This window comes from Heterodontus francisci, chromosome 8 (genome assembly GCF_036365525.1).
Source record: "Heterodontus francisci isolate sHetFra1 chromosome 8, sHetFra1.hap1, whole genome shotgun sequence".
NCBI lineage: Eukaryota > Metazoa > Chordata > Chondrichthyes > Heterodontiformes > Heterodontidae > Heterodontus > Heterodontus francisci.
Window position 1 is genome coordinate 88,831,381 of NC_090378.1, and position 19,708 is coordinate 88,851,088.

General features: G+C 43.1%; 1 protein-coding gene across 2 annotated transcripts in view; it reads left to right on the forward strand.

Moving 5' to 3' along the window:
* The first annotated feature begins 711 nt into the window (after nt 1-711).
* The window catches only part of dennd1b (DENN/MADD domain containing 1B), a 303,360-nt gene continuing 284,363 nt past the window's right edge, over nt 712-19,708 (forward strand). For both annotated transcript variants that reach the window (XM_068037699.1, XM_068037701.1), the window contains exons 1-2: nt 712-1,060; nt 13,111-13,175. In XM_068037699.1, the coding sequence (XP_067893800.1) occupies nt 1,044-1,060; nt 13,111-13,175 (82 nt within the window). In that variant the 5' untranslated portion in view covers nt 712-1,043. The remainder of the gene's footprint in view (nt 1,061-13,110; nt 13,176-19,708) is intronic.

The following is a 19,708-nucleotide window of genomic DNA, read 5'->3' on the forward strand; positions in this document are numbered from 1 at the left end:
ATACAGGGTATGCCATTTAGAATGGAGATAAAGAGAAATTTCTTCACTCAGAGGGTGGTGAACTTGTGGAATTCTCTACCGCAGAAGACAATGGAGGCCAAGTCATTAAATATATTCAAGAAGGAGATAGATATATTTCTTAATGCCAGAGGGATCGAGGAATATGTGGAGAAAGCAGTAACAGGGTACTGATTTAGACAATCAGCCATGATCTTTTTTGAATGGCGGAGCAGGCCCAAAGGGCCGAATGGCCTACTCCTGCTCCTATTTTCTATGTTTCTGATGGATATCTTCATTTGAATATTTTATCTCCAAAAAACTTGCAGATTTGGGTATAAATAGGGAAATATTGCCCATGCACAATTAGAGTCCAGGGATGTATAATGAATAGACATTGCCTGCAAAGTTAATTGTTGTAGAACTGTACTATATTTTGCATTTGGAAGTGTGTTGCCATTTTTTGTTTCATTAATGTGTGACATAAGGATGACAACGTATTGCTGTGCCACTTAAGCATGTGTCACTCTTTGTCTTTGCTTCCCAAACTATTCTTTTCAATTAATACTTGACAAGCAATAATGTAGACACAGATTGCACATCTGGATGTTTTATTTCACTTGCTATTTTTCCCCAGCTAGTGTTGCTGTTTACTGACACTGCGTTGAGATTCGGCACTGGCTTCAAAGGCACTCACTCATTCCACACCATACTTGCTCCACTATCACTTCAGTAAACTCACTGTTGTAAAGCTTCCTGCAGTGGGACCCAGTCAGGTGACTTTGCCAACCTTCTCTGTCAGTGAGTCCCAACTTCCTAGTTAGTCTTGTGTGTGTATTTGCGAGGTGGCGGTGGTGGAGGAGGAGGAGGAGCGGCAGCAACAGCAACAACAACACCGGGGTAATGGCTCAGTGAGTGTGGGAAGCGGAGTCAGGAGCCCCGCTGCTCCCTTTACCCCCGCCAGTCTGTGCGTCTGCTTCCCCCGCGGCCCGGAGACAGACAGACAGAGGAGAGACCGGGGGGAGCCGCACCGAAATGCCGTAACCATGGACTGCAGATTGAAGTGAGTGGGGAACGAGGTCAGGCCCGAGAGCGGGCGGATGGGGAGCTGCGAACTCCCGCAAAGGGAATGCACCTGGCGGGGCTGGGGCTGCTGCAATCGTCGGGGGAATTGGCTTTTGTTGCAGAGCAGAAGCTTCTGATTCTGATGAAGTCTTGAGGCTTCAGGCCTGCACTGTCTCTGCCAAATCAGATTGATGACGGTGAAGGCTGAACATAAAATTAACCAGGATGTCCTCTAAACATCTGTACTGCCTAGTTTACAAAACAAAAAAAGGTTGCATTCCTCTTTATAGACTTGCAATTTTACCTTGCATTTCATACACAAATTATTACCTCTTGTCTTCACATTTGTTATTTTGCTTTCATGAAAAATACGAAGACCAGTTCAGGAAAGTAGTAACAAGGTAATTACTGATCAGTATCCCATTCTGTTTGGATAAATACCTCACAGGTTTTGGCAGTTCAATTTCAACAATATACCTGCATGGCTGGTGTTAAGTCGAGTCTGAACTGGTAAATAAACCTAAGGATAATTTTAATAGTTTGTGTAGCAAGATAGCCAGATAAACACAAAAAAAGGTGAAAATCCAAAAACAGAAGTATTTGGAATTTATTAGTATAAAGAGTTTCAACAGTTATGGAAGTAGTCATGACATCTTATTAGGATACTTATATTAAGAATCTAGTTATGAATGGCAACCCAGTGCACTGAGTGGGAGGAAGAATTAGTGCAAGTGATTCTCTTCTTACAACTCTTTTCAGTGATCTCCCAAAAAGAGAGAGCATTGGAGAGCAAGCCATGCACTGCTGTTGTCACACTTTACGTTAGGGACAACTGCCTTTCAGTATTTGCTGAATGAAACCTGCAGCGCTGCTGTGGAACTTTTCTACCTGACCGATTTGAATAAAATGTGTTTTAATGTATTAAATACATTTAAATGTATTTATATACATTTAAATACAAATGTATTAAATAATGCAGTTTTGAAATTCTGGAGCATGAAATGAATTGATGAATTTTCAGTTAATTTCTGCCAAGTCTGATCTTAAAATGTTGTGAATTTTGAGGTGGTGTTGAACTAACACTAAGTGTTGTTTCCTTGTGGTTTGCAAGAGAGGATTGGGGTGTTGGCTGCTACCCTGTGTTTCCTTGTGCAGCAAGACTTAGTTTTTAGTGTCTTATTAGAGATGAAGTTCAACAGAGCATTGGACTCTTCAGTAATGGAAGAGAAAATCAGATGGTAACCTTTCAGGCTGCTCCCGTCCACATCTTCAACTCAAATTGTAGAGTGGTTGTGTCAGAACATCACTGGCTTCTTGGTCTGCAATCTTGCAGGGGTTATAGTGAATTGTAATGAGCAAAGATAAATTAATTTCAGCAAGAGCAAATTCTTTTTGCTTTGAAGGAATTACAGAATGCATCTTGATTAGTCTTTAAAAAGCGCTGTGCAAGATCAGTGGGGACATGTTTTAGGAATACCAGAAACTACTTGTAGAAGCAGTTGCAATAATGGCTAAAATGGTAGTTTTAGAGCAGATTCCTTGGATTCATCGCTGTTTCCCTGGCTGAGATTAGTTTACTTGGCGCAAGCGGATTTTGAAAGCTTCTATAGGTATGTAAAAAGGAAAAGATTCGCAAAGAGAAATGTGGGCCCATTACAGGCAGAGATAGGGGAATTTATAATGGGGAATAAGGAATTGGCAGACAAATGAAACCAATACTTTATGTCTGTCTTCACGGAGGAAGATACAAAAAAATAACCTCCCAGGAATACTAGAGAATCAAGGGGTGAGTGAGAATGAGGAACTGAAAGAATTAGTATTCGTAAAAAAGGTCGTACTGGAGGATTTAATGGGATTGAAAGTTGATAAATCCCCTGGACCTGATGATCTACATCCCAGAGTGTTGAAAGAAGTGGCTGTAGAGATAATGGATGTGTTGGCAGTCAACTTCCAAAATTCTATATATTCTGGAACGGTTCCTGCAGATGGAAAGGTAGCAAATGTAATCCCACTATTTAAGAAAGGAGGGAGAGAGAAAACGGGGGGCTATGGACCTGTTAGCCTGACATCAGTAGTAGGGGAAATGCTAGAATCTGTTATTAAGGATGTGATAACTCGACACTTAGAAAATAGTGGCAGGATGGGGCAGAGTCAACATGGATTTATGAAAGGGAAATCATGTTTGACAAACCTGTTAGAGTTTTTTGAGGATGTAACTAGCAGAATAGATAAGGGGAACCAGTGGATGTGGTGTGTTTGTATTTTTTAAAAATTCATGGGATGTGGGCATCGCTGGCTCGGCCAGCATTTATTGCCCATCCCTAATTGCCCTTGAAAGGTGGTGGTGAGCTGTTGCTTTGAACTGCTGCAGTCCATGTGAGGTAGGTACACCCACAGTGCTGTTAGGAAGGGAGTTCCAGGATTTTGACCCAGCGACAGTGAAGGAACGGTGAAATAGTTCCAAGTCAGGATGGTATGTGACTTGGAGGGGAACTTGCAGGTGGTGATGTTCCCATACATTTGCAGCCCTTCTAGGTGGTAGAGGTCGCGGGTTTGGAAGGCGCTGTCTAAGGAGCCTTGGTGCGTTGCTGCAGTGCATCTTGTAAATGGTACACACTGCTGCCACTGTGGTGGTGGAGGGAGTGAATGTTTGTGGATGGGGTGCCAATCAAGCGGGCTGCTTTGTGTTGGATGGTGACAAGCTTCTTGAGTGTTGTTGGAGCTGCACCTATCCAGGCAAGTGGACAGTATTTCATCACGCTCCTGACATGCCTTGTAGATGGTGGACAGGCTTTGGGGAGTCAGGAGGTGAGTTACTCACTGCAGGATGCCTAGCCTGTGACCTGCTCTTGTAGCCACAGTATTTATATGGCTACTCCAGTTCAGTTTCTGGTCAATGGTAGCCCCTAGGCTGTTGATGGTGAGGAATTCAGCGATTGCAATGCCATTGAATGTCAAGGGGAGATGGTTACATTCTCGTTGGAGATGGTCAATGCCTGGTGCTTGTGTGGTGCAAATGTTACTTACCACTTATCAGCCCAAGCCTGGATATTGTCCAGGTCTTGCTGCATTTCTACATGGACTACTTCAGTATCTGAGGAGTCACGAACGGTGCTGAACATTGTGCAATCGTCAGAGGACATCCCCACTTCTGACCTTATGATTGAAGGAAGGTCATTGATGAAGCAGCTGAAGATGGTTGTGCCTAAGAAACTGCCCTGAGGAACTTATGCAGTGATGTCCTAGAGCTGAGATGATTGACCTCCAACAACCATCTTCCTTTGTGCTAGGTATAACTCCAACTAGTGGAGAGTTTTCCCCCTGATTCCCATTGACTTCAGTTTTGTTAGGGCTCCTTGATGCTATACTCTGACAAATGCTGCCTTGATGTCAAGGGCAGTCACTCTCTCACCTCACCTCTTGAGTTCAGTTCTTTTGTTCTTTTTCAGAAGGCCTTCGATAAGGTCCCACACAGGATGTCAGTAAACAAAATTAGAGCACGTGGGATTGGGGGTAATATACTGACATGGATTGAGAATTGGTTAATGGACAGAGAACAGAATAGGAATAAACAGGTCATTCTCAGGTTGGTAGGCTCTGACTAGTGGGGCACTGCAAGGACAAGCGCTTGGGCCCCAGCGATTCACAATCTATGTAAATGATTTGGATGTGGGGACCAAATGTAATATTTCCAAGTTTGTTGCTGAGACAAAACTAGGTGGGAATGTGAGTTGTGGGGAGGATGCAAAGAGGCTTTAAGGGCATTTAGACAGGCTAAGTGAGTGGGCAAGGACATGGCAGATGGAATATAGTGTGGAAAAATGTGAAGTTATCCACTTTGATAGGAAAAATGGAATTGCAGGATATTTCTTAAATGGTGAGAGATTGGGAAGTGTTGATGTTCAAAGGGAACTTGGTGTCCTTGTTCCTAAGTCACTGAAAGCTAACATGCAGGTGCAGCAAGCAATTAGGAAGGCAAATGTTATGCTGGCCTTTATTGCAAAAGGATTTGAGTACAGGAGTAAAGTCTTGCATCAATTGTATAGAGCCTTGTTGAGAGACTACACCTGGAGTTTTGTGTACAGTTTTGGTCACCTTACCAAAGGAAGAATGTACTTGCCATAGAGGGAATGCAACAAACGTTCACCAGACTGATTCCTGGGATGGCGGGATTGTCCTATGAGGAGACTGGGCCTATATTTTCTACAGTTTAGAAGAATGAGAGGTGATCTCATTGAAGCATACAAAATTCTTACAGGGCTTGACGCGGTTGGTGCAGGAAGGATATTTCCCCTGGCTGGGGTGAGGGGGAGGGAGGGGGGATGGTGGGTCTAGAACCAGGGGACACAGTCTCAAAATAAGAGGTAGGCCATTTCGGACTGAGATGAGGAGGAATTTCTACACTCCGAGGGTGGTGAATCTGTGGAATTCTCTACCCTAGAGGGCTGTGCAGACCCAGTCATTGAGTATGTTCAAGACAGAGATCGATAGATTTCTAGATATTAAAGGATATGGGGATAGTCTGGGAAAATGGCATTGAAATAGATCAGCCATGATCTAGTTGAATGATGGAACAGACTCGAGGGGCCGAATGGCCTACTCCTTCTCGTTCCTGTTTTCCTGTAAACTGGGGACAAAATCTGGGACCCTCTGGTCTGTATAATTTTATACTGTTTCAGGTGATGCCTTTACTCACTGCGCACTGAGGTGCAGTTGGCTGTTTATTATTTCTCTTTAAGATAATACAAAGGACCATCTAGAATCCTTTTGGACTGCATTACCCCTGAAATAATCAAGAGTGCCAAGCCTGTTATACTCTCAGCACTCCATGAACTGCTTTGCCTGTGCTGGGATGAGGGAGCAGTACCAAAGGACATGCGCGATGCCAATATCATCACCCTGTATAAGAACAAGGGTGACTGCAGTGACTGCAACAACTACCGTGGAATCTCCCTGCTCAGCATAGTGGGCAAAGTCTTCGCTCGAGACGTTTTAAACAGGTTCCAGAAGCTGGCTGAGCGTGTCTACCCTGAGGCACAGTGTGGCTTTTGAGCAGAGTGATCCACCATTGACATGATGTTCTCCCTTCGCCAGCTACAGGAGAAATGCCGCGAACAACAGATGCCCCTCTAGGTTGCTTTCATTGATCTCACCAACGCCTTTGACCTCGTTAGCAGACGCGGTCTCTTCCGACTACCAGCAAAGATCAGATGTCCACCAAAGCTGCTAAGTATCATCACCTCATTCCATGACAATATGAAAGGCACAATTCAGCATAGCGGTGCCTCATCAGACCCCTTTCCCATCCTGAGTGGCGTGAAACAGGGCTGTGTTTTCGTACCTACACTGTTTGGGATCTTCTCACTGCTGCTCTCACATGCATTCAAGTCTTCAGAAGAAGGGATTTTCCTCCACACAAGATCACATGGCAGGTTGTTCAACCTTGCCCATCTAAGAGCGAAGACCAAAGTACGGAAAGTCCTCATCAGGGAACTCCTCTTTGCTGATGATGCTGCATTAACATCCCACACAGAAGAGTGTCTGCAGAGACTCATCGACAGGATTGCGGCTGCCTGCAACGAATTTGGCCTAACCATCAGTCTCAAGAAAACGAACATCATGGGACAGGACGTCAGAAATGCTCCATATCGGAGACCACGCTCTGGAAGTGGTTCAAGAGTTCACCTACCTAGGCTCAAATATCACCAGTAACATGTCTCTCGATGCAGAAATCAACAAGCACGGGAAAGGCTTCCGCTGCTATGTCCAGACTGGCCAAGAGAGTGTGGGAAAATGGCGCACTGACACGGAACACAAAAGTCCGAGTGTATCAAGCCTGTGTCCTCAGTACCTTGCTCTATGGCAGTGAGGCCTGGACAGTGTATGTCAGCCAAGAGCGACGTCTCAATTCATTCCATCTTCGTTGCCTCCGGAGCATCCTTGGCATCAGGTGGCAGGACCGTGTTTCCAACGTAGATGTCCTCGAGGCTGCCAACATCCCCAGCTTATTCACCCTACTGAGCCAGTGGCGCTTGAGATGGCTTGGCCATGTGAGCCGCATGGAAGATGGCAGTGTCCCCAAGGATGCATTGTACAGTGAGCTCGTCACTGGTATCAGACCCACCGGCCGTCCATGTCTCACTTTAAACATGTCTGCAAACGTGACATGAAGTCCTGTGACAATGGTCACAAGTCATGGGAGTCAGTTGCCAGTGATCGCCAGAGCTAGCGGATAGCCATAAAGGCGGGGCTAAAGAGTGACAAGTTGAAGAGACTTAGCTGTTGGCAGGAAAAAAGACAGAAGCGCAAGGGGAGAGCCAACTGTGTAACAGCCCCGACAACAAATTTTATCTGCAGCACCTGTGGAAAAGTCTGCCACTCTTGAATTGGCCTTTATAGCCACTCCAGGCGCTGCTCCACAAACCACGGACCACCTCCAGGCACTTACCCATTGTCTCTCGAGACAAGGAGGCCAAAGAGGATTTATCTTTGAGAGTACGAAGGACCATGTAGAATCTTTTCGAACTTGTAACTTAAGAGTTGACTGTTGGAATGCAAAGCCAATGTGGTGTGAAACTACTTCTTTGAGATGGTTTTGTAGCTAATATGAAATACTGATTTGATAACTGGTCTGTAGTTCTGCTGTCCAGCTTTCACTGCTGCATTGAAGGAGCACCTTCACAGTGAGGCAAGACACACTGAAGATTGATGGACACAATTTATGATAGCTACTTGAGAACAGCTTTTTTTTGTTACTTGGAGGAAGGAAACTCTAATTTTCCTACATCCTTGTCGTCAATCAAAATTATAATCAAGTTTTTTGTTGCAATTTTTCATGCATCAGGAGCAGGCTGACTTTCTGCTGTTAAGTGCGATCGGGGAGCTGGTGTAAAACTTTTCTGGTTGCTATGGTCGCTGTTGCTTTTGAGGTTATATTTATATGAAAAGATGATAGCTGGCAGTCTGCTTACTAGTCCATGACCAGGGTAGCTGAACCTGTTGTAGCTGGCCTGAGCAGTGCTGCTGGAAGTAGGTTCACCAGACTTGTTCCTCGGATGTGGGGCTGTCCTATGAAGAGAGATTGGGGAAACTGGGCCTCTATTATCTAGAGTTTCGAAGAATGAGAGGTGATCTCATCGAAACCTTTAAAAAATACTGAAAGGGATAGACAGAGTAGATGCAGCTAAGATGTTTTCCCTGGTTGGGGAATCTAGAACCACAGCACACAATTTCAAAATAAGGGGGAAGCCACTTAGGACGGAGATGAGGAGAAATTTCTTTCCTCAGAGGGTTGTGAATCTTTGGAATTCTCTACCCCAGAAGGCTGTGGAAGCTCAGTCATTGAGTATGTTTAAAGCAGAGTTCGACAGATTTCTAAATACCAATGACATAAGGAGATATGAGGATAGTGTGGGAAAAAGGCATTGAAGTGAATGATCAGCCATGATCTTATTGAATGGTGGGGCAACTCGATGGGCTGAATAGCCCACTCCTGCTCCTATGTTCCTAAGAATGAAATCATGGTGATGGTACACCCCATGTGGTACAATTTGCAGATGAAGAAGTTATACTGGGCATGCTTCTGATATCCTGCACCTACTGTACCTGAGATGGCTGTAAAGATGTATATTAAAGCAGTGAACCACCTAGTCTTGGTTCTGTCTCCACTTGGTATCCATTTTGGAAATAATTAACGAGTTCTAAATTAAACAAATTATCGGTCTGATTATATGTCGTATTTTATTCAAGTCGCATGTGCAGTGCCTAGCACGTACATAAATTGAGTGAACATTAAATTGCATCCTGAAGGCATCTGGGGCAGATGATAATCATTTGACTTCTTTCAGTTGGATTCCTTGAATCTGATGTTGAACGTGAGGGTCGGGTCCAGCTCTGAATTTCAGAACCCTACACCACCATGGTATTCAGCAGTTTTTTTTTTTGGGGGGTGCTTGTTTTTCTTCACCCTCCCAGAAAAAGCGACTTCAAGTTTCTTTTCAATATTTCTAAACCTCCATAGAACTGTTAGTTTTAAATGCAACTGCATTGTTTTGAATTTAGTATTTGTAATTAAAGGGCAAACATGGAAAACATTCTATGGAGTTTAATTGCAATCCTAAATTTTGTGGGAGGTGTGTATTGTTCCTTGTTAATATGTGGTTAGAAATTTGCTGCTTTATAGATACCCTGGGAGCAACTGTTTGGTGCAGGCGTCCTCCTGCTGTGATAGTATGGAGTTCTGCTGCAATGACCTCTTGGGTAAACATAGAAACATAGAAAATAGGAGCAGGAGTAGGCCATTCGGCCCTTCGGGCCTGCTCCGCCATTCATTATGATCAAGGCTGATCATCCAACTCAGTAACCTGTTCCCGCTTTCGCCCCATACCCTTTGACCCCTTTAGACCCAAGAGCTATATCTAACTCCTTCTTGAAAACATACAATGTTTTGGCCTCAACTGCTTTCTGTGGTAGCGAATTCCACAAGCACACCACTCTCTGGGTGAAGCAGTTTCTCCTCATCTTAGTCCTGAAAGGTTTATCCCGTATCCTGAGACGATGGTCCCTGGTTCTGGACTCCCCCACCATCAGGAACATCCTTCCTGCATCACCCTGTCAAGTCCTGTTAGATAGAATTTTATAGGTTTCTATGAGATCCACCCTCACTCTTCTGAACTCCGGCGAATATAATCCTAACCGACTCAATCTCTCCTTATACGTCAGTCCCGCCATCCCAGGAATCAGTCTGGTAAACCTTCGCTGCACTCCTATAGCAAGAACATCTTTCCTCAGATAAGGAGACCAAAACTGCACACAATATTCCAGATGTGGCCTCACCAAGGCCCTGTATAATTGCAGCAAGACATCCCTGCACCTGCACTCGAATCCTCTCGCTATGAAGGCCAACATACAATTTGCCTTTTTTACCGCCTGTTGCACCTGCATGCTTACCTTCAGCGACTGGTGTATGAGATCACCCGGGTCTCGCTGTATGTTCCCCTCTCTCAGTTTATAGCCGTTCAGATAATCTGCCTTCCTGTTTTTGCTACCAAAGTGGATAACTTCACATTTATTCACATTATACTGCATCTCCATGCATTAGCCCTCTCACTCAACTTGTCCAAATCACCCTGAAACCTCTCTGCATCCTCCGCACAGCTCAGCCTTCCACCCAGTTTTGTGTCATCTGCAAATTTGGAGATATTACATTTAGTTCCCTCATTTAAAACATTGATGTATATTGTGAATAGCTGGGGTCCTAGCACTGATCCCTGCGGTGCCCCACTAGTCACTGCCTGCCATTCAGATAAAGACCCATTTATCCCTACTCTTTGCTTCCTGTCCACCAACTAATTTTCTATCCATCGCAATACACTACCCCCAATCCCATGCGCTTTAATTTTACACGCTAATCTCTTATGTGGGACTTTGTCCAAAGCCTTCTGAAAATCCAAATAAACCACATCCACTGGCTCCCCCGCATCAACTCTACCAGAAGAATTCTAGTAGATTTGTCAAGCATGATTTCCCTTTCGTAAATCCATGCTGACTCTGCCCGATTCTACCACTGTTCTCCAAGTGTTCTGCAATAAAATCTTTGATAATGGACTCTAGAATTTTCCCCACTACTGACATCAGGCTGACTGCTCTATAATTCCCTGCTTTCTCTCTACCTCCCTTTTTAAATAGTGGGGTTATATTACCTACCCTCCAATCTGTAGGAACTGTTCCAGGGTCTATAGAATCTTGAAAGATGACCACCAATCCATCCACTATTTTCAGGGCGACTTCCTTAAGTACTCTGGGATGCATACCATCAGGCCCTGGGGATTTATCGGCCTTCAATCCCATCAATTTCCCCAACACCATTTCTCTACTAATACTGATTTCTTTCAGTTCTTCTCTCTCACTATGCCCTGTGTTCCCCAACATTTCTGGTATGATATTTGTGTCCTCCTTTGTGAAGACAGAACCAAAGTATGCATTTAGTTGGACAGCCATTTCTGTGTTCCCCATAATAAATACCCCTGTTTCTGACTGTAAGGGACCTACATTTGTCTTCACCAATCTTTTTCTCTTCACATACCTATAGAAACTTTTACTGTCAGTTTTTATGTTCCCTGCAAGCTTGCTCTCATACTCTATTTTCCCCTTCTTCATCAATCCCTTGGTCCTCTTTTGCTGAATTCTAAACTGCTCCCAATCCTCAGGTTTGTTGTTTTTTCTGGCAAATTTATATGCCTCTTCCTTGGATCTAATGCTGTCTCTAATTTCCCTTGTAAGCCATGGTTTGGCTACCTTTCCCGTTTTACTTTTGTGCCAGACAGGGATAAACAATTGTTGCAGTTCATCCATGTGCTCTTTAAATGTTTGCCATTGCCTATCCACCGTCATGGGTGGTTGGTTGAGCAGGTACTTCATAAATTATGCTACAGGAGTACTTACTGTGCCTCAGAATTTAGCGTCATCTGCAAACTTGAATGTGCAACTCTATTCCTTCAGCCAGGTCGTTGATAAAAATGTAAAAAGCAGAGTCCACTGTACAGATCCCTGAGGAACACTACTTGTCACATCCTGCCAATTGGAGAATGTACCTTTAGCCGCCTTCTGTCTCCACCCTCCTAATCACAATCCTAAATGGAGATAATCTGCACTTACTGGTGTGTGTCAGTTGTCCCTGGTTTCTGTGTTTTATGTTATAAGACGATGAGTTAAAGGCAGACTAGAAACTGCCATCTTCCAGTTCTACTCTTCTGATATAATCTATGAAGTACTTGCTCAACCAACCACCCTTACTCAAGAGTTCATTGCAGCAGAACTCCATACTGTCACAGCAAAAGGACTTCTGCACCAAACAGTTGCTCCCAGGGTATCTATAAACCATCAAATTTCGAACCATATATTAACAAGGAACAAGCCACATTTCCTGCAACATTTAGGATTGTAATTAAACTCAGTAGGATGTGTTTTCCATGTTTGCCCTTTTAATTACGAAGGGACATTGATAGATAAAATGAGTGGGCAAAACTGACAAAATGGAGTTCAGTGTGGGCAAGTGTGAGGTCATCCACTTTGGATCCAAGAGAGGCAAATAAGTATTTTCTAAATGGTGAGAAACTAGAAACTGGAGGAGCAGAGAGATTTTGGGTCACTTAAAGCTAGTGGACAGGTACAAAAAAAAATCAACAAGACTAACAGAATTTTGGCTACGATCTAGAGGATATTGGAGTACAAAGAGGAATTGATGCTTCAGTTTTACGGAGCCTTGGTCAGACCCCAGCTGGAATACTGTAGGAACTGCACCTCAAGAAGGTGGAGGGGATGCAGCACCAGACTCAACAGAATAATAGCAGGATTAAAGGGTTAAATTTTCAAGACAGGTTGCATAATCTTGGCTTGTTTTTCCTTGAGTCTCGAAGATTGAGGCACTTAAAATAATAAATGGATTTGACAGAATAAATAAAGAGAAGCTATTGCCTCTGGTGGGGTAAGTCTAGAACAAGAGGGCATAATCTTAAAATTAGTGTTCAGAGTGAAATCAGAAAGCACTTCTTCGCACAAAGGGCAGTAAAAATCTGGAACACACTCCCACCAAATGAAGTGAATGCTGGATCAAGACTGAAATCAGTTAAGTTTTGTTAGGAAATCATATCAAGCATATGGGTCAAAAATGGATAAATGTCCAGATCAGCCATGATCTAATTGAATAGTGGAACAGGATGAGTGTCTAATTGGCCTACTCTTGTTCTGCTGTGCATGTTCAGTTGAACACACTTGTTTTTAAATCCATAATATCTGTTTTGCTTTTAATGCCATGAAATTGCAAATGTGTTGTTACTTCATTGAAAGATTATGTCTTGTTTATGAAACATGAAAATTGGGGTGGGGTAGTGCCAGGTTTTGTTAGTGATTTTTTTTCCCCTTGCAAAAGATTTTGTTCTATTCGTTTTTACATCAATAATAAATTGAAGTATTCTTGTCAATAGCTTGAGGTAGCAAAGCAACATGCTCTACCAGATGGATCAACTTTTTGCTTTTTTTTTTAAACAGAGAGAGCCCAGAAAGAACCTTTGATCTGGTCTTCAAGGTGACTTGCCCAGCTTCTGAAAATGAAGGTATCTTGCATCTCAACTGATATCTTGGGTTTGTTAGTTTGTTCCCAAAGTGTTTTAAACATTGAAAAATTGCCACTGACTTGGTAGTTTGTCTGCCATTGACACTGCTACTTTGATTTCTTGTGGCTCTGTTTCATTAACTTCTTATACGATTACCATAACACATCCAGATGAAACATGAGTCCTGAAAATGTATTCATGGTGAAAATTGTTTCTTAAGAGAATTTAATTTAGATTGGTCTCCTTTTCCAGTCAGAACTTCAACTTGGGTTGTGAGGTGTGGACAAAATTTAACACTCATTCTAATCATATCTCATGTAGGTAAATTATCTTATATCCCAGTACTTGAAAATTAGTTTGAGAATTTACAGATATAAAATTTAATGGTTACATATTTGCAATAATAGCCTCTTGATGTTGAGTTTTTAACTTAGTGTGAAGCAGATTGGATTTGTCACCAGGAACATGAAGTAATCGTCCCAATTTGAGTTTCTCATTCCGCTTTCTCGTCCTTTGTTGTGCATGCAATTAGAAGCATGCACTGAATTGAAGGACAAGTACTACTAAGATGTGAGGAGGTGACTGATATGGTCGGTGTGGAATTTCAGTGAATGTGGTGAACTTTCAGGAAACATTTGCATAGTATAATATGTGAGATTATTATAGAAAATGAAGGGGCATGGAATTAGGGGAAGGGTAGCAAACTGGCAGCTACAGGGGATTAGGCTTACTGCCTTGTGGAGGATGAACACCAGCATGGACTGCTGGGGCTGAAGAGCATGTTTCCAAGTTGTAATTTCTCTAATTCTATGTAGATGCAGTTCCATTTTTCAGTGTAATGTTAATTTCATCTCCAGTGTAAGTGGGGTAGAAGCGTGAACTGCAAACTAATAGGAAGTATATCTTTTTAGTAAAATAGCAAGTGGAAGGAATCATAAGCTTGTGCATTTTCTGTTCCTAAAGACATTTAAATGAGTGAAGTAGAGTGTGGAAGTGAGAAATTTTGAGGGAATGATTCTCTCCTTTTTCTCAGTTCTCTTAAAAGTTTAATTGGACTGTCCACATTTTCATTTACTTCTGGTCTGAAATGTTGATGTGTTGTCTCTATTTGGCAATTCACTATTTTATTTGCTGTGTTGCTGTTAGAATATGGACAAGAAGCACCAAACATAATATGTGAAATTAAGAGCTTAACTTTTTTTCATGCCTGGGGAAGATATGTGGTTGCTTGAATTGCCTAACCCACAGTTAACTGCAACATTGAATGGGTTTGAGAGAGTTGGCTGTGGTGAACTGTTTATCAATGTTATTGTATGGTGCAGTTTAATACATATTAGCTCTTGCAGTGCTTCATCCAGATGGCCTGGCTCAGCCCGGCCTGGCTGAAATGAAGGACTTATTTACTTGCACTTCCTTGCCTCCCCAACTTCCACCCTCCTCAACCATCCTTTCCAAATGTGATTTTAAAATTAATTTAAAAAATAAATAATTATCCTCTGCATGTGAAGACTTGTATTCTGTCTGCTCTCACACCATGAAGCACTTTAATGACTTCGGTTAAAGGTGTGTCTGGAAGCAGTTCCTTCAACATGCTGCAACTAGATTTTTGTAGGCTCAGGTATCTCTGGATTATTATCCTTGCTGGTCCAAAATGACAGTTCTGCAAGTTAGAGTGGTTTCATAGAGGAACTTCAGAAAAAAAGAATTAAAATTATTTAATAATTCTGTATTTCTTAAACTTTGTAAGAGGGTAGATCATATTGGATTGAAAGTACTTCTTTAAGATGCTGTTCTAACTCATTTCAGCTCCACTAGTTTCCCTAGCGCCAAGAATGCCTTTTCAGTTTATAATTTTGAAGGTCTCTCATTCAACATTCCCAATGAAATATCTTTTGAAGAGCAGCTATTCTTGATTTTTGTCCCCTTTCCATTTTGTGCTTGTGTATAAAATATTCCAGTTGTCAGATGTTTTTATTTTTGATTGATCAGGAGGATGTTATCGTGCCATTTTCTTCATGATTTAGTGTCGACCGCAATTTCAGGTTTTGAATTAAAAAGCCCTAGTTCGAGTGCTAAGACCCAACTGTAGGACCGACTGGGGTTAAAATACATTGACAAATACCAAATTTGCTTCTTAAAAGCCCATAGATAGAACGTAGAATGGTTACAACGTAGAAGGAGTCCATTCAGCCCATTGTGTCTGCTTGTTCTCTGCAAGAGCCGTTCAGCTAGTCCCACTTCCCTGCCTTTTCCCCGTAGCCCTGAAAATTTTTTCTCTTCAGTTAAATCCAATTGTCTTTTGAAAGCCATGATTGAATTTGCCTCCACCACACTCTCAGGCAGTGCATTCCAGATTCTAATCTCTCTCTGTGTGTAAAAAAAAAAGTTTTTCCTCATGCCATCTTTGGTTCTTTTGCGCTCTAAATCAAATTTTGTTTCTTTTCTCATCCCATACCACTCCCTTTTGCCTTGCACTAACATTCTTTTTGTCATTTAATCACTCTTGCCTTCCACTCTACCCTTTTGTTTCCTCCCCTTCCCCCTTTTCTAGCTTCTGTACTTGTTTACAACCTGTTACATCTCTAATTTTTACTAGATCTAATGAAAGGCCATCAACCTGAAAAGTTAACTTTATTTCTCTCTCCACAGATGCTGTCTGACTTGCTGAGTATTTCCAGAATTTTTGGTTTTTAATTCAGATTTCTGACTTCTGTAGTATTTTGCTTTTGTAAAGTCAGAGTGAACTTTGGCACAGCCATATCTTCCTGCCTCTGAATTAGGTGGTTATGGGGTTGAGTGCCACTCACCCAACCCTGAGGAGAGGAGATGAGAGCTCCACTTCCAATGAGGTGACATGCTAACAAGAGTAAAGCAGCATCATAGCCCCAGCAAGGAGGAGATCAGAGCTCTGGCTTCTGAATACTGAGTTAATATTCAATGGGGATATAGGAGAATGGGAGGTAAAAGAGGTTAAGAATTCCACTGTTTTGAGGGCCTGGGAAAAAATGAGTAGGAGATGGAGCAATTGGTCTCGATTGAAACATAGTTTCAGCGAAGGGAGAAGGAAGAGCTAAAAGGCAGCTTGTTTGGATCTTGAAGATTAAGAGAAGATAGTTGAGAGGCACCGTGATCAAACTTGGTTAAACAAAGATTTGATGATAGAGAAAGGGATTTTGCTGGTTAGAGCTGAGAATGCTTTCTCATCCGTTGGCAATTTTCTTATTTCCTTGCGTCCAAAAGTGTGCAAGACGCTCCCCAGAGATTGGACCTATATTGAATGATTTAAAATGTGTGGTGTGGAGGTAATTGTAAATTAATTGATTTAGAAATGACCCTTCCTGAGGTATTCCTGCTCTTGTCCCTGAATTCTCTCTTCTCCCCCCCCCCCCCCCCCCCCCCCCCCCAAGCAATCCAAAACTGTACTTGTTGGGCAATTAAGCTGCTGTCCTCCAACAATAAGTACGAGGAGCTCATGGACTTTTTTGTCAATAAGATCGAAACCATCTGTTCAGCTGCCTCTGCCGCATCTCTGCTATCTCTTCTCGTGCCCTCTCTGAGCTCATCTTGTCCATGAGACTCCCCTCCTGCTCCCTCGATCCGATTCTCACTAAACTGCTGATCACCCACCTTCTCCTCCTGGACCCCATGTTAACTGATATTGATAATGGTTGTCCCTCTCTCCTTTAAATCTGCCATCATCACCCCCCTCCTTAAAAAAAAAACCTTGAATCCACCCATTGCAGACTACGATCCCATCTTAAACCTCCCTTCCCTCTCCAAAGTCTGGATGTGTTGTCGCCTCCCAAATCCGTTCCCATCTTTCCCGGAGCTCCATGTTTGAATCCCTCCAATCAGGTTTCTGCCTCTGCCCAGTACTGAAATGCTCTTATCAAAGTCACAAATGACGTCCTATGTGACTGTTATGACCAGGTGAGTAATGTCTAGGGGTCTTTTGCCATCTTTACCTGGTCTTATTGTAACAGGGTTTAATTTTTAAACACAGTGTTTTGAGCTCCCCTTTGTGTGAATCCGTGTTCACAGTTTCCAGTTATAAGGCAAATAACTGAGCACAAACAGGCTTTCTTTGGTTTAAAGCAGAAAGATGAAATTTATTAAACCTTAAGCTTAACTCTAATACGGTTCATGCTTACGGATATATGACGCACCCACGTTGGCATGCACACGTGATATAAACATGCAAAATAGGGACAGAAAAGAGCAGAAGAAAAGATAAGTAGAACAGTTTGAGGCAATATCATGTTACTGTTTCTCGAGCTCGATTGAAGATATGGTCTTGTGTTTCGTTGGGGCCCAGTATTAGTCTTCAACCTTGTTCACATAGGAAACCCTTCCTCCCTCTGGGTTTACGTATCTTCGATGGTTTAAGTTCCCTGAGAGATGAGCAAGCAGACAGGACAGGCAGGAGAGGAGGTGTTCTCAGTCTGTGAGCACACGGCATTCTCTGCCCTCAAATCCCTTTGTTGGGAGTTCAAATTTTAAAAAAAACTCCCAAGTTGCCCAGCAGGTTAGTCATGTGACTAGCTCCTAATATGGAACAGTCTCTTCACATCCTCTGATGGAAGTTCAAATTTCTCTGCAACAGCCAGTTAGCCATGTGATTAAAACTGGTCTGACCACTTCTGTTTATTGGAGAAGCAATGTCTGAGTCCCCGTTGTTTCACCATTGTCTGGTACTGTGTAAATGTCCTGCCAGTCAGTGTTGGCAATTTTTAAGTTTTAATGTTCATGTAGCAAAATAATGTGTGCCTCAGTCTTGGCAGGTGGGGTTTGCCTGACATGACTGTGACAAAGGTAAGCTTTCCCTCCTTATTCTTCTTGACCTGCCTGCAACCTTTGACATGGTCGACCACACCATCCTCCTCCAGTGCCTCTTCACTGTCATCCAGCTGGGTGGGACTGCTCTAACCTGGTTCCATTCTTATCTATCTAACCATAGCCATAACCATACTTGCAATGGCTTCTCGTCCTGCTCCCACACTGTTGTTGCAAGGATCTATCCTAGTCCCCCTCCTATTTCTCATCTATGTGATGCCCCTTGGTGACATCATCTGAAAGTACAGCATTAGTTTTTACATGAAGACTGTTGACACCCAGTTCTACCTCACCAGCACCTCTCTACACCTCCACTGTTGCTAAATTATCAGACTGTTTATCCAACTGGGTGAGCAGAAATTTCCTCCTATTAAATATTGCTAAGACTGAAGCCATCATTTTTGGTCCCCGCTCTAAACTCCATTCCCTAACTAATGACTCCATCCCTCTCCCTGGCATCAGCCTTTGTCTTCTCTGTCTCCATCTCTGGGGATAGGCTGTCTACTAATATCCATTATAAACCCACTGACTCCCACAGCTACCTCGACTACACTTCTTCACATCCTGCCTCCTGTAAGGACTCCATTCCATTTTCCCAGTTATTCCATCTCCGCATCTGCTCTGATGCTACCTTCCATGACAGTGCTTCTGATATGTCTTCCTTTTTCCTCAACCGAGGATTCCCCCCCACTGTGGTTGACAGGGCCCTCAACCGTGTCTGGCCCATTTCCCGCACCTCTGCCCTCACTCCTTCCCCTCCCTCCCAGAACCGTGACAGGATTCCCCATGTCCTCGCTTTCCACCCCATCAGCCTCCATATCCAAAGGATCATCCTCCGCCATTTCCGCCACTTTCAGCGTGATGCCACTACCAAACGCATCTTCCCCTCCCTTTTCCTGTCAGCATTCCGAAGGGATTGTTCCCTCCGCGACACCCTGGTCCATTACCCCCAATCACCTCATTCCCTTCCCACGTCACCTTCCCCTGCAAGCGCAGGAGGTGTAATATCTGCCCATTTACCTCCTCTCTTCTCACTATCACAGACCCCAAACACTCCTTTCAGGTGAAGCAGCGATTGTTCAGTGTAGTATACTGTATTCGCTGCTCACAATGTGGTCTCCTCTACTATAATAAAAGCAAAATACTGCGGATGCTGGAAATCTGAAACAAAAACAAGAAATGGTGGAATCACTCAGCAGGTCTGGCAGCATCTGTGGAAAGAGAAGCAGAGTTAACGTTTCGGGTCAGTGACCCTTGTCCGAAGAAGGATTTCTTGTTTTTGTGGTCTCCTCTACGTTGGGGACACCAAGCGCAGACTGGGTGACCGCTTTGCGGAACACCTCCACTCAGTCCGCAAGCAGGACCCTGAGCTTCTGGTTGCTTGCCATTTCAACACTTCCCCCTGCTCTCATGCTCACATCTCTGTCCTGGGATTGCTGCAGTGTTCCAGTGAACATCAACGCAAGCTCGGGGAACAGCATCTCATTTACCGATTAGGCTCACTACAGCCTGCCAGACTGAACATTGAGTTCAATAATTTCAGAGCATGACCGGCCCCCCATTTTACTTTTATTTTTAGTTCTTTTTTTATATATATTTTTTTCTTTTTTTTGTGTTTATTTTATTTTATTTCATCTTAGTTTGTTCAGTTTGCTTACACACAGTTTTTTTTTTCATGTTTATACTTGTGGCTGTTCAAT